The sequence below is a fragment of the Triturus cristatus genome, chromosome 8 (genome assembly GCF_964204655.1).
Source record: "Triturus cristatus chromosome 8, aTriCri1.1, whole genome shotgun sequence".
Lineage (NCBI taxonomy): Eukaryota > Metazoa > Chordata > Amphibia > Caudata > Salamandridae > Triturus > Triturus cristatus.
In genome coordinates this window covers 804,254,070-804,270,480 of record NC_140591.1, presented here as the reverse complement: position 1 = coordinate 804,270,480, position 16,411 = coordinate 804,254,070, and the positions used below count along the sequence as shown (strand labels likewise).

The 16,411-nt window shown below is 43.5% G+C and overlaps 1 protein-coding gene across 6 annotated transcripts in view; it reads right to left on the bottom strand.

Moving 5' to 3' along the window:
- The window catches only part of UBAC2 (UBA domain containing 2), a 698,660-nt gene that overhangs the window by 582,228 nt on the left and 100,021 nt on the right, over window positions 1-16,411 (bottom strand). For all 6 annotated transcript variants that reach the window (XM_085622247.1, XM_085622244.1, XM_085622245.1 and 3 more), the window contains exon 4: window positions 14,008-14,114. In XM_085622247.1, coding sequence (XP_085478373.1) covers window positions 14,008-14,114 — 107 coding nt within the window. The remainder of the gene's footprint in view (window positions 1-14,007; window positions 14,115-16,411) is intronic.

Here is a 16,411-nt window from a genome sequence, read left to right as displayed (position 1 = left end):
AGTCACGATGCAGTTACATATGCGGGATTTGTGTCTTTGTCAATGTTAGCTTGTATACATTATACTGCAATTACATACCGAGGATGACATAGAAGCAGTGATTTTCATCAGGAAAACTAGATGTCACGAAGAACATAAATAGGGTGCAGTGAGCTCAGGGGCGGCTCCTCCGCTAAGGCGGGGGAGCGATGCACCCACTGCTCTCGAAGCAGTGAATAGGGAAAATTAAAATGATAATACCAACGTTGTCATCATTTTATGTTTCGTTGCTGCTGGGCTGAGAAACGGCAGGGAGGGGCTGGTGGCACAGAGAGGTTCATGCACTTAAGTGCGCATGACGCCTTGGCCGGCCAATAGTCATGCTCTCTTTGCATATTCCCCACCAGGCTGTAATGCATAGCCTGGAGTGGAACATCCCCAGGCTCCCTGTTCCTCTCTGAGCACCGAACCACGGCGCTCAGACCAATCACAATGCTACATTACAGAGTTGAGATTGGCTTCCGGGAGACTGTGTGCTTCCTGCTTCTGTTGGATTCTGAGTCAGGGAGAGAGGCGGACACGATGAGGAGAGACGGCGGAAAAAGTATGTGTTTCATTTTAAATATTTTCCAAACCTCCCGGCCCTGCCACCCCCGTCCCCTACCAGCCGCCACTGCTCAGGAGGGACATAAGAAGCAATTAAAAAGGACTGAGACAGATACTGGTGATGAACAATGGTACTGGCTAAACACCTCTAAAACTGAATATTATGTGAAGTGGGCCTCGAGTTTCCCAACTCCAAGAATGAATAGTGCATCGATCCTGGCGTTTTTGTTGCATTTTGAAACCAGTAGCGCTTAAACCAAGACTACACATCTGATTGCCAGAAAAACATGCATTGGATTCACACATAGTACTGGAAAAGTTCAGAGCTGCGCATGTGCCACGCATGGTCATGTTAATGAAAGAATAAATGTGTATATCTAACATCTTCAGGTACACACATGAATAACATGGCTGAGATTTCATTGGTGTGTACAGCATATTGTGACATCACATTACTGAAAATGTAGCTCTAACATTCGTCAGTTCATTCACTGCAAGTAAATTCACAAGCTTCTGAAAGTAAACTTGGTAAAACCAACAAAAAGGCTCAGCAAACCATTGCAGCTTAAGGCAAAAAATGCTTGAGGGAAAGTCGCACAAGCAAAATACTGGACAATTTTCACTTTCTGGCTTTTGTAAGAACCTTCAGACGAGAAGGCCTGTTTCTGCTGAAAGTAATTTTGCGAGGATGAGTTATATTGCAGAGCAAGACTTATCACATATTTCTGAAAATGTACTTAAAATAAAGAACAGTAGAGAATAAAAAAGGAACATTGTGGTAGGAATTCAAAAGGCTGTTGTCATTATTGCCTTACTTCATTTAAAAACTTCGCATATGCTGTATTTCGAAGCAACAGCTCTTTTAAGATAAACATCGACGCTGTACACCACCGGCGGTCATCGTTACATCAGTGTTACTCAGAACGCAAGTTTTCAAAGATCTCAAATTACCTCATAGCATGTATATTTTATATAGTCACTTGCATTCCATTTTTTGTAATTTTGACTATCTGCATTATAAAACCAGACTTACAAGCACCAATTGCCAATAAAACAGTAATCCATAACACCTGAAGCCATTTGAAGCATTTTGGCGTTTGAAGCTGAATGTATTGTATTGTGATAAACTCAAATATATGTTACACTCCAATGCACTTCAATATCAATTCAAAGCAAACTTTATTAACCAAGACCCTGTACAGAACGGGGGAGTACACTGCTCCAATGCACTCTGAATGGTAGTGGGGTGGATCTCAAAGATTCAACGAGTTATTTGAATGTCATAGATGGAGATAGTCGTCTCATAGACTACTTGTTAGAAATGGGGGTCTCTAGTTGGCAAGGGTTTGCACCTTTGTCCAAGTAGGGACCCTTCCTTCTAGTCAGGATAAGAGAGTTACACTACTAAAATAACCCCTGCTCACCCCCTTGGTAGCCTGGCACGAGTGGTCAGGCTTATCTTAGAGGCAGTGTGTTAAGCATTTGCACATAATCAACAGTAATACAGTGAAAACACTACAAACGGACACCACACCAGTTTTAGAAAAAAGAAACTATTTTATATACTTAAAACAAGACCAAAACGATAAAAATCCACAATACAGCACTTAGAAATCTTCAGTAATCAAAATAGACTTGAAGTATAGTTCCTTGAAGTCGATAGCTCCGTCTGGGGCTATCACGGTGTCGTGAACAACAAATCCAAACAGTTCTGGCTGACCGGGGCATAGCGGGCCAGCTAAAGTGTTGGGAAGTCCCACAAAACAGTACATTTAGAAATGTAGGGCGTCTGGGACCTCTCGGTGAGCCCCGAAGGGTCGGCGTCCCCAAGCGTCAGTTACGGAGGTTGGTGCAGGAGTCATTGGGCCCTTGAAGTCACACGCGTTGCAGATCGTACTCCTCGCGGTTGAAGTCGGGGTCTTCCAGGGGCGTCGGTGAGACCAGGGCTGCAGGGCGAAGTGATGCGGTGCTCGTTGCGGTGCTAGCAGGTCACTGTGCAAGCAGCGGCATCGTTATTGCTGAAGCACTGTCGTCGGCTAACGAACTGGAGTCAAAGGCACAGGCGTCAGTAGGCCAAGGCTGAGTTGTGGGATGAGGACGGTGCGTCGTGTAACTTACAAGTGGTGCCCTAGAACAACGGTGCAAGCAGCGGCGTTGATGTGGGAGTGAAGCGGCGGCGTCAGGGATACCAAGGCGACGGTGTGAAGCGAAGCGGTGCGGACTGCGTTGCCCACAGGTCGCGGTGCAAGCAGCGGCTGTGTGTTAGCGTCAGGTGGCGTCGTTAATGAGACCAGGGTTGTGGTGCAGGGTTTGGCGGTGCCCTCTGCGGTGTCTTCAAGACACGGAGTCGGCAGCGGTGTCGTAGACGGCGTCAGGTTGCTTTTTCTTCTGTTGAAGCACAAAACACACAGTCCCCAGTGCTGATGGCAGAAGAACTTGAAGTCTTTGCTGTTCCTGAGACTTCGTGAACATTGGGCAAGCTCTACCTCAAACCCTTCGAGAAACTCACAAAAAGGAAGTTGGAGAAAGTTCAATACAGTCCTTTCACTGACCAAGACAGAAGCAGCCACTGCAGACCAACACAGCAAAGCACACAGCAAAGTGGTAGTCCATCATCACAGCTTCTCCAGCTCTTCTTCCTGGCAGTCTTCTTGGTTCCAAAAGAGTTCTGGGGTCTGGGCCCCAATATTTATACCCAAATTCCTTTGTCCTCTCAGGCAGAGAGTGTCTGTGCTTAGTCCAAACTATTTCTGTCCTCTCTGGGCCAGCTTCCTGACGGGGTGGAGACAGCATTGTAGATGGCAGACCAGACCTATTCAGGTGCAAGGAAATCTCCTCCCACTACTCTAAATGCAGCCCAGGCCTATTGAACCCAGCCCTGACCCATCAGACTCTCTGAAGCCACTGCACATCTCCAGCCCCTGTCACTCCAAAGCCAGACAGTCAATCCACATCCTAGCAGAGGCACACAGGATGGCTAAGCAAGAAAATACCTACTTACTAAAAGATGCATCTTTAGATTCTGAGTTCAAGCATACTAAACTTTATTTTCTGATCTGGTCCCAATGGGAAATTATATTTATAAGACGTTATAAATGAACTCCCATGCTTTCCTATGGGCCAGATAGCCTTTCAATTGTGAAAAACAAAATAGGCAGGATTTCACTATCAGTACATGCTACACACATCAGGGCATGTCCTACCAATCACATATACTTCATCCTGCCCACAGGGGTACATTGGGGTGACTTGCATGTAAGAAATGCAAGGTTTAGGGCCTGGCAAGTAGGCACACTTGCCAAGTTGACATGGCAGAGTTACCTTTGAAGGGCTGCTTGTGTGGGTGGCACAGCCAGTGCTGGAAGCCCACTAGCAGCACTTGATTTACAGGCCCTGGGCATACACAGTGCACTGTACTAGAGACTGACTAGTAAATCAAATGACCAATCATGGAATCACCAATCCATAACAACAATTTACAACAGGAGCACTTGCACTTTAACACTGAACAGCAGTGAGAAAGTGCGCAGAGACACTAAACCAGCAAAAAAAGAGTCAAAACCAGGAGGTCAGAAAGGGAAAAGACAGGGGAAACATGCCAAAAGATGCAAAAAAACACTCATGATATCTAACATCAGTGTCTATTGATTTGATAGTAGCAAATTCTGTAACATATAAAATGATTTATTCACAGAACTATGTTATGTTATAACACAAATATCAAGCAGGCAGGGTATATGAAAAAGAAGTGAGGTAGGAACAACTTCAAATGCTCTCTTGGTCTACAATGAGATTCACCTGGCCACACCACAGACCACACAGCAACAGATAGATCCCCATTTGCGTTGTGATCAGATGAGTGTTTTGCTCAGTTCATTAAAAAAGCAGTGCGAGTTACAGCCATCATTTTAAACAATGAAGGCAGAGCATGTACTGGGTGGTTCAGGAAAGACAGGGTCTTCTTCCATTGACCTCCCAAGACCCTTAAAGAAAATTAATCGAAAACTATTACAACTTTGCAGAGGGTGCTGCAGACTCTGGTACGACTGACTAGTCGCAGTCAATAAACAAGTCCTTAAGACACATCAACTTGGCTTGCTCACTCCAACTGGGTTGGCTGTTACTTTGACAGACTTGTGACCTGCCTGACGCTTCAAAGTATAAGGGGGTCATAATCTAGTGCTCTTTACCTGTCACTGTGATGGTTTCTACAATGAATATCCTGGCCTTGCTGCTCGTCTCATTTAGTGCACACTTTTGTGCTGCATAGCCCAAGGAACGACAGCCTGTTTCCCCACTGAGCCTGCCCGACCACATCCAGGCAGTTTGCTGCTGATGGCGCTGCTTGCAGCACTGTAAAGGGAATGCCGATTGTAGCCTTGGCAAGCTTATTTTGAGCCTGTGGGTTCTGGTGCTCGGAACTGACACTTAATTCTCAACACCAGCACTAATGACAGTCCACCATATGCTGGCGCTTTCTGTCTGATTTTGAGACGAACACTACAACAGTGGTTAATAAATGAATATGCTTTAAAATTAAATGATTCCTGTCGCTCACATCATTCTTATTGCTTTGGGTGGCCTGGAATAGTCTGAATTGTCACACTTGTAGGAGTGCAAGGGTTAGTAGTTGTGATGGTACTGCCATTGGCAACGGTGGCCAGGGCAATGGGCGGAGCAGGCTGCAGTGGCCTCCTGAGATGGCCCTGCCACTTACTTTTGTACAAATTGAGCACAGAGCCTTGGAGTGTGCCAAGAGACCTGGGGCAGGTTGCGCCTAAGAGTGGGCAAGGTACGGCAGCAGCAGGCATGGGTTACAGCAGTGCTCCCCAAACCTTTTAGAAGCGCAATCCAATTTTATAACGAAAAACTTGCACCATGCCCCTAGCTTTAAGGGACATGAGGCAGGCAAATCTTGAATGTAACTAAAGCATTGTGTGGTAGCGCACTGTCATTTACAGACAGCACATTTGTGATTGAAATGGCCACTGAAGTTGCACAGACATACAGTTTTACTGGTAAAACTATATTGCACACAAATGGTAATGTGTGGAAATTGGGTGTCAGTCAATATTTATCATTTGTGCATCACCAAGTAAATTGTCTTGATTTGTTTTGACCTATTAGAATTGTTTCAATCACACTTCAGAATTACAAAAAATGTGCTTCATTTTTGCTTTCCTAACTGCTGAATATTTACAGTTCATTTACTTACTCCTTGATGTGTGTCACAATAAAATTATATCCTATAGCCTTTTCTTTCAGTCACTGTACCCCAGTAAGACTGTCACGAAATTTACTTTACTTGTCTTTCTCTGACTGCAAAGTGAGAAGAGTTTGTAACCACCAGCCCCATGTTAAAAAATAAGTAGTAATTTGTCAGAAGCCAACCTGACGTTTGACCTGTCATTGAAGTGCAGCAAATGTAATAAGATACATGCAGAACTTAAAGGCATCTTTATGTATTGCTTGGACTTTCGCGACTCAAAAAAAATCGGCTCACAACCATCAGTTTGGGAAGTACTGAGTTACAGCATTTGAATTGATTTCCAATTTAATTGCACTTGTGCCCAGTTGAATTATCACCACATTCTCATTTTCCATCTCTAATATTCACAGATCTATGTACAAAATATGAATGGAATGTCAGAGCCATTCTCAGTTAAACATGTCTCTAGCTAGTATAGTTGGCAGTGTCTGAAAATGGCAGTGGTCATAACAGACATAAATTATCACCTCCTGCTGAACTGGTGCGAAGAAAGCTCTCTTCAATTTCCTGACGTGACTTTTAGTATAGTTACCTACAGTGTTGTATTGCTCAAAGACTGGGTTTAGAATGGAATTTAGCAGGTGGCTGAAGAGATCTATAGCTTCAGGAGTGCTTAGTAGAAGCACACTTGCAATACACATAATCCGCTGGGCCCTCATTTTGACTTGGGCTATTCGGGTGAAATATGTCCAATTTGCAATTCTATTTGCCTCTGTAGCCCGGTGACACTGGGCAGTCACAGTTGCTACAGGCAGTAGCAATGCCCGGCCTCCGACTGACCCCCACAGCAGTTAAAGGGGAGCATACAATTCCTCATTACAAGGGAAAAACTCATAATGGCTGAGATTCCAACTGGTATCTTGGCTTGCCTTGACCAATACCAAGCTGGGTGTCGATCGTAGATTAGTGGTTGTGGTTCTAGGTGACTGGAGAATGGTGGTGGATAAGGTTAGGGTCAGGCTTGGGATCCTTTTAAATCTGCCAGCAGCCTTCTACACGGTTGATCACCACCCCTTTTTCATCAGACATTTTTGTAATCGGACAAAAAAAACAGCCTTCAGGTGGATCCTTCTTTTTTTAACCGCTATTGCATAGGTCATTGTTCTTCCGCCATGCACATCAAATCTGCAGCCTGAGAAACTGTGAGTGTTTCATGCCCCAGCAATTTCTGGTATTTAATCTAAAGTAGATATCATGGAGGAAACCATTTGGATGAGCATTAAGGACGTTTTAAATGTTTACAACGATGATGTACAGCTGCAAATAGACTGAACGCATCAGCTACAAATAAAACCATGACTACATCTTCATTAAAATCCTAATGATACATGGTATGCTGGTGCATGTTGGAAACTTTTCTAAAAAGTTCATCTCAGTGAAACCTAAGTATTCCTGACAACCCATGACACCCTTTTACTCTATGCCGCACTATGGGCATAGTAAATGCGCACATATCCTCAGCCATCACCAGTTACAAGTAAAAAATGGTGGGCTTCTAATGGATACAAAACTAAGCCTGAGATATGAGTCATTGTGGTTTTAAGGGTCTAACTCTCAGCTTAAAGAATGAAATGCGGGACGTCCATTTATTAACTTCCATCATTTGATTACATTAACCAACACTCTTTAAACAATCTCATCTTAATTACAGAAACAGAATATAGCTGGGGGCTCCTGCTGAGAACTTGTGTCGCTTTCATCAAATGACTAATGTCCCAGCTAAGCTGCTTGTGGAACTATGTAAATTGATCGTGCATCTTCTGCTTTGACCTCACGCCATTGATCACCAGTTAAACAGTAGTGCACGCTTAAATCTATGAGTCTAGTGACGTTTACACCGCAATCGATAATGTATCCACGGAATATATAAAAGGAAAAGCTGAAGGAAAGTTCTTTAGACTTGCAGCTGCAAAAAACTTGGATTGCACTTCCGCTTGACATGACAGCAGAAACCAACACCTCAATATTTAAAAAAGACCTCAAAACGTTTCAGTGTTCTTATATTTTGGGATAAAGCACCAAGAAACTCTGGTGAACTGATCTCTTTCCCCTACCTGTCTCACCTCACCCCCCCTTTCCTTCCCCTTCCCTCACTTTCTTCTTTAACTGTAACCTGTTTGTTTGACAAAATGAAAATAAAGATATTAAAAAAAAGGAAACTCTGGTAAATTGAGCTTAACAAAAATCCATAAACAAATAATGTTCCCTCACAAACCTTGCCCGATTTACGGGCAGAAATTAATTTTCACTTACAGGTGCAGTCCAATAGATAATTCAATAACTCTTCTCAATTTGTTTCTTCAATATTTTTACCTGACAAGTTATTCTTTGTAAAGTTATCAAGATCTAACAAAAATATGAAATTGCACTTTTTCAGACTGATTCAATAACGCTCTAATTTACTTTACCAAACAGGGTGGAAGATGCCCGTCTGCTGTATAATAAGTGCATTGTGGTCGATGAACCCTCTAGAGATGGTATACATGACATCTGCCACATTTTGACAAATGGGACATTTGGCAAACTCTAAATAAGGCCAATCGTGAATCAGTGAAAAAAATTAAATTAAACGCAGGGTCTTATTTCGAGTTTGGCAGATCGGATATCTCTCCAAAAATGTGGTGGGTGTTTTGTCCACTGCATTACTCGTGCATTATAGTCAATGGCACCCTAAATCTGGCAGATGGGATATCCCCCGCATTGTGAAGAGTACCATCTCCGCACTCTAGAGAAATCCCTCATTTTTGTCCAGACTGATCCACTTTTCAGATTGATTCTAATCTGGAGCTCTTCACCAGGTACCAGGTACTTTTGACTTGTGGCCTTATAGAACGCTGAATGCACTCAAAGTCCCAGGAAATGACCAGATTTGCCGATGGCATGGCTTTTTATGCTTGAAGTAGCTATACAACATCCAAGGTCACCTACTCCTACCTTTGTAAGACATATACATTAAATGATTGCAGTTTTATAAACTAAATGGTCAAGGTGCCCTTGAAAAGGTTGGTGCACCATACAAGCTACAAAACGTTGAGGCAAGCACTCACCAGAGTTCACTCTGGGGGTTATATCCATTCAAATGGGTTACAATATATAGCTGGTCCCCTGTATTTACTCAAACTTGTAAGACGTTGACACTGGAGCGATACAGACCTAGGCTCTAAAATATGGGCAGAGTTGTTTTCCTACGTGAACCAGAGATTGGACTGAAAGGCAAAGATTATTTCATGATTTTAACTGCAGCCAAATTATTCTTCATACTACAGAGAACAAATCGATGGAAGTTTTAATATAATAAGTAAGTGCTAACATCAGTTCGTAATCATGAACTGAAAGTCAATGATAGAGGGCCAGATTACGACTTTGGGGGTGTGACAGCGGGGACGCCACTCCACCGCCACGCTGCCACACCGCCAAAGCCTTGTGAACCCTGCCTGCCAGATTACAATTTTTTTTATCTCTGACAGGGTTTTTTGGGCGGTGCCTATGAAAAAAGGCACAGCAATGGGAAAGTCAAAGGCCATTTCGGCACTCCATGGACTCTGCAGTCCATGCCGTCTAGGAACTGGGGTGTATGCACACCCGGGGGAACACATGTGCCCCCCTGAATGCAACGCATGGCCCTGAGGCAACAGGGGAGGACTCACCACCATGAAAACCATTGCGGAGGTGAAACTCGTAATATGCTTTGCGGTGCCGCAGCTACACCATCAAGCATACTGCAGCCTCAACACCGCCGCAACGCCACCAGGGATCTCTGATGCCTGGTGGTAGTACCGGTCCTATGGCGTTCTGACCACCCAACTTGTAATGGGGGGGGTCGGACCGGCGGTGCCTGGACCAACACCGCAAGTTTGTCTGTCCAATGGACCACCAAACTAGTATAAGGCCCAGACTATACACTATACAAGGGCAGCTCCTATTACGACACTAAGGTCCTTGAGTATAAACACATTTCTCCACAGAAAGAGTATAGCTAAAACCCTTTGGCACATCAGGCCCTAGAAGAGGTAAGTGTAGCCAAGAACCTACATAACTGCAGGATTATTCAATACCTTAGCAATACTCCAAAAAATAAAAGAAGGCCCTAGAAAGGAACCCAGAAGGGGGGAGTTTGATCAAACATCTAAGCAGCTTATAGCTAGCAATTGAATAAATGTAATGACAGCACTTTCCCTCTTCAGACATTCCTTCCTGTCCTCTACTCAGAGCTCATAAATAAAGTGAAAATTATTTAATGTAAACTACGCTGTAGCTGCAGGACTAGTTAAAAGTTATATGAATTACGCAATACGAAAAATGTTTTTCTGAATTAAGGAAGCCCTGGTGTATCCTAGAATTTACTGCCATCTTTGACACAGTGGTTTCATTTTTAATTCTGAGAACAAGTTTTTGAGGCATTTTAAATGGTGAGAAATAAAGAAAAATATAATGAGACACTAAAATGTCAATGTTTTCCTTAAATGAACTTTGCAGGGGTCTATCAGTGCGACACTAAGGAGCGAGCTGTTCCTGCTGAAAAGAGTGACTTTTCAATGCTTGCCGAAGAAAAAATGCCAGTAACAGTACACAGAATTAAGGGGAAACAAATTAAAAATGCAGACCAAAATGAGTGATATAAAATGTATGCATTCTGACAAACCAGATGGCTTAGCAACGCAACAGGAACAAAACAAAAATGCGTGAAGAAATTGAAGCAAATTTTTCCCCTCGATTGCCTTCCATGAAAGACTTACACTTAAGACACTACAATGACATGTTTCACTCATCAACAACAATAATGTTTCTCCAGCATTCTTGAAACCCGGAACAGGCTTCTCGGTGTTAAAAGAATAAAAAAGCAACCACAAACAATCTGTGAAATATTTCAAGCCACTGTTGGGCACAGTAAGAAGACCAATTCAAACCTACTATGAAGGATAACACTGCCCCCCCACCAACTATAGCCCTGAAAAGTAATATTTCTGGTTTAAGTTTCACCTCACCTTTTTAAGTGGCTACATATATAGGCCAAGTTTTGAGACACTTACAAATTACTGAAGAACACAAAGCTGAATCACATTTCCAAAATAACCACTTTTTTTTGGTGGTAAATCTGAATGTTACACATTTCAAGGAGTTTTTCTCCGCTGCCCCCTGAAAAAAAATTAAGGAAGGGTATGGCTTTTTGCAACAAGGATGTGGCCCTACTATTTATATTTTACTAAAAGGAACACAGGTGAGAAAATGAAATTCGACCAAAACATATAAAAGGAAGTTTAAGATTAATCAAAAATATAATGGAATGAAAGCTTTTTGGAATATTTTTTGATAGCCCACAATCGTTGGTTTGACAAATACATTTAAGGATCATTATTAAAACAATATGTACAACAGTAAACAATACAAAAAAGGAAATGAGGGGTGTTTGCTTAACAATCGCAAAACACAATTTTCAGGCCCAGACTGACCTTTTATAACGAAAAAGCAGCACCCTACAATTTACACTTTCCTCCATCATCGACCTAATAAAATCATATTCTTTTTCCAATCAAGATCCCACGCACGAAACCGGAAACACACTCAACCCCATTATCACCTCCAGCAACAGAATCAAATTCAGCCACACCACATCACTCACCTGGACTGACCACACCATCGTACACTTCACCATCACAACGCCCAGCACACCATCACCAGGCATCAGAACTCTCCCACCGCAGCTGGAGCAAGGTCACCGAAACTCAGTGGTCACAGGCCCTCACCACCTCTCAAACCAAGGCCTCGACAGACCTCAACCAGGCCGTTCCGAAATTAGTCTCCTGGATCACCGACAGAAGCCCTACTGAAACTTATAAAATCCAACAACACCGCCAAACATGCCAGCTGGTACACCCAAAGATCTCAGGACCACCAAGCGTAACTGCCACCAACTGGAGGAACAATGGCGAGCCACCAAGTACCCGCAAACAGAGCAGCTCACAAAACAGCCCTCCACAACTGTCACCAGAACATCAAAGAACCCAAGAAAGTAGCCATCCCCACCCACTTCAGCTCCGCAACCAACCACACAGAGGAACTCTTCAAAATAGTCAAAGAATTATCCAACCCAACAGCTATAGAGAACACCATACACACCATTCATTAACTTTACCACACCCTCTCAGACTACTTCCACAGCATGATCACCAACATCTACAACAAGTTCAACCTCCAAACCACCACCCTCAACCCCAAACAACCTCAACCAACCAGCAAACACCAGCCAAACCAGTACCACCTGGTCTCCGCTCACCGCCCTGACCACCTCAGCCATCCACTCCAGGGCGGCAACTGCCCCCTGCCCTCACCACTTCTACAACCTCGCAACAAATCCACTCACTAGCATCCTCAACACCTCCATCTTCACAGCTACATTGCCGGACAGATGGGAACATACAGACTTCAGACCCCTCCAAAAGAAAACCTCCACTGACCCCAGCGATCTAAAACTTACCATCCGATCTCCCTGCATCCCTACCCAGCCTAAGTTCTAGAGAAAACCATCAACCAACAGCTCACCGAATTCCTGGAACAAAACTACCAACTGGATGCCTCACAATCAGGATTACGTGCCAGCCACAGCACTGAGACCGCACTGATTGCCACCACAGACATCAGAAAACTGAGGCCCTGATCCTTCTCGACCTCTCTGCTGCGTTCCACCCCATCTCCCCCAACACCTTCATCAACAGACGGTACAACATAGGCATAAAGCAAGTTGCCCTCAAGTGGATCGCCTCCTTCCTTACAAGGCGAACACAGGGCATCCGACTGCCTACCTTCACCTCTGCACCCAAAGACATCATATGTGGCATAATACAAGGATCATCCCTCAGCCCCACACTGTTCAACATCTACATGACCTCCCCTCGCAGACGTCGCCAGATCCCACGGACTCAACATAATCTCCTATGCAGACAGCACTCAATTGATCCTCTTGCTCACGGAGGACCCCTCCAACGCCAAAAGCAACTTTGGCAACGCCATGAACAAAGTAGGCAAATGGATGAGCGACAACTGCCTCCAGCTCAACTCCGCCAAAACAGAAGTACTGATCTTCGGGAAGAACATCTCCGCATGGGACAACAGCTGGTGGCATGCAGAACTCGGACCCACATGCACACTGACCGACCACGCATGCAACCTCGGCATAATCTTCAACAGCCAGCTGAACATGAAACGACAAGTCAGCGCTATTGCCTTCTCCTGCTTCCACACACCTTGCATGCTTTTCAGAATCTTCAGATGGATCCCTACCAGCACTAGAAAAACCGTCACTCAGGCCCTAGTTACCAGCCACCTCGACTACAGTAACACCCTCTACGTCAGCATCTCCACCCAGCACCTCTGAAGGCTACAGACCATATCGAAAGCTGCAGCAAGACACATCCTGGACCTGCCCAAATGAACCCACATCGCCCCGAATCCGAAAGACCTCCATTGGCTCCCCATCCAGAAGAGATGCTAGTTCAAGATCCTCACGCATACCTACAATGCCCTCCACGACCGGGGACCTGCCTACTTCAACAATTGACCGAACTTCCAGCAGCCCTCTAGAAAGCTGCTCTCCCCTTAACTCGCCCTCGCGCACACTACTTGCATCTGTCGTAGACACAGTGGTGGCCACTCGTTCCCCTACATCGCTGCCAAGACCTGGAATGACCTTCCCCTCCAGTTCCGTACAGCCCCCTCGCTGGTAGGCTTCAGAAAGAGACTCAAGACCTGGCTCTACAACGGGGATGCAGTGCCCAGATACCCCCAGGGGTGACAGTTTTGCGATTTACAAATGCTCTTTGGTTGAAATTGTTTTCAATGAAGATCAAGGAAAGAGTAAAAATTATACCAGATTATCTTTTTAATTCTTTGAGTTTTACTTTCTAATATTGTAGGCTAAATCGTACATAGCTTCACTCTAGGGGCAGTAAACACCTGAGGCATGAGAACAATGTAAACACATTTATTTAAAAAAAAAAAAAAAAAAAAAAAAAAAATCGATTCATAAATCCAAAGTAATGCTGGAAAAAAAAAACACGTGCATGATGCATTTAATTTGCTGGGATATTAATACTACAGCACAAGTACACTGTTGCTTGGGGTTCACAGTAAAAAAAAAAAAACAGAAGAGTACTTACAATCCTGAAGGCAGTCGGTTAACTGTGATACCAAATGTAACGTGAACGGCTTCGACAAGTATAAACTCAAACAGAGCTGAGAGTATCCAAGTTGCCAGTAAGAAGGACTATTAAAAAAAAGAAACAAAGAAGCTATTAAGCAATATTTAAAGTAAAAAAAAGCTTATCAAAATGTTATAGCATTGTTTCCTATAGTATTTATTGTACACGTGCCTGATTCTAAAAAGTACTTGTGGTGCACAGGACAAATGAAAGAGAACTTGATAAATTAACTTTTTATTACAATTCTTGGAACTATACAACAAAAGGGTCAAATATCAGCTCGAGTACGGGTTCATCACTACCAAAGATAGCAGCAGTCATTGCATGCATCTCTAAACTGTCTTGTACTGCCCTCATTCAGCTTTTAGCCATCTCACCATCCTCAACTTGGACCACCATTTTTAGGTTGACCCCACCAGACAGTGCAAGCTGTGTAGTTGCAAAATATCAAGTGTAGGCTTACCAAGAAATTATAGAGGTTAGAGCCCACCCATTGCATACTACTGGTTTGCTTCTTATTCCATGTCTTTCCTTGTCCCAGCTTGTCCATCTTGTGTTTATCCCTCTCCTTAGCCTATACCGTTTACCATCTCTTGGATTGGCTGGCTTTTGTCCTTCTAGTGCTCACTTTTAGAGAACAATTGTTTTCTTTCTATCTTAAGCACTGTATGCAAGTGCATGTGTTTTCCAGCTCTCTCCCGGGTGCTTTTCACCCCTTCCAAATATCTACCTCCAGGCTCCATCTTGTTGTTTTACGGATGTAGCAAGAGCACTCTTGTGCACTTCTTCCCTTCAAACCTCCCTCCCCGTGCTCAGTGTTGTTTCTAGCTGTGTGCTTGTCCCCGTCCCCTGTGCTGCTCTCCCTCATGTGCTGCTTTATACATCACTTGCCTTTCCCCACGGCCATTGTCTTTTTCACTTTTGGCCATGTTGCACTGCATCTTGGTGATGCTTTACAGAATACCCAAAAGGCATTGGCAAAGCCAATAGCTTCCAATGGTGAGATTTACTGGCTTGCCAATGCTGGTTATAGTAGGCCAGGAAGAAACAGGTTGAAGCATCCTGTAATTGACAATGGCTGCTTTCAGGTAGTACCTTGCCAGTAAGTAAGGGGTTGGGTTATTCATTCGACAACTTAATGCCTTGAAAGTGATCAAATCGTACAACAATACATTTCATTTACACAGTAGAAAAAGCTAAAGTATTCCTGATATCAAACCCTATAACCATGACCTAAAAATACAATATAAAACGGAACATTATAAAATACAATGTGCAAATGAGCAAGTTCATTCAAATACAAATGGTCCTTATTTTTTCCTAATATCCACCATAAATATTATATAAAAATCAAGTACAAGGAAGCCTGCACAGACAAATTCCAGGAGGGTTACAGTATGAATATTTCTAATGTCAAACCGGAAGCCAAGACCTGATATATAATAAGGTGCCAACCATTTTATGAAGTGTAAGGCACGATAAGCGACTGAGACGGATTCAAAGAATCCCTAATGATGGCATTCCCAATATCGGGCCAGAAGGCCACGATCTAAAGTGCATATAGTGCGTGGCAATGTATAAAATGCAGAGTACAAGGGAGTGAACTCATTCAGGTATTGTAATCCCATATTATAACTCAAAGTGGGCCTAAAAATAAAAACATAGAGAGGTAAAAATCCAAACGTAATAACGAATTGGAAGCCAACTTTTTCCTACACCTGGTGGCTCCAACTGAAAAAAAAAAGAAACTTACAACCCTAAAACTGATCTAGGGTGAAAAAAAAAACAATTGAAGGTACGATGAAATACAGTAAGGACGGCCTTACTTTAACGAAAAGAAAACCTTTAAGAACAGTATTAAATATAACAATCACAGGGACTTTACATATATGCATACATCTAGTTTTTAGCTTGTGATAAAACAATCCTGAAAGCGTCCTTGACTGACAATCATCACCCTCCTTCTCTTTCGCGGATTGCCCAGTACCAACTCAGAAACTTGGCAACCCCTATTATAGTGGTGGAGTCGCCACCATTTTTCAGTAGACTTTTAGCAATCATTGCAGAGTTCGTACCCAAATTTCTACACAAGGGTTTAAGCCACTCGCTTCTGGGTAAACGGTAAGCAGGGCAAACATATAAAAGGTGGTCAATATTTTCAACAAAAACTGGGCAAAATGGACACTTGTCTCCCTTGCCAGTTGTCCAGTTGCGGGTGAATTTCCTAAGCGGGAGAGTTTCTACTTGAAACTGGTGAAACAACCTGCGATCTCTAGGTTTCGTAATTAAATCCCAGTAGCCTTCCATCCGGGGGTCATCTTTAAAGTCCAAAAAAGCTCTTGTCAGTGAGGAACCACCCGTG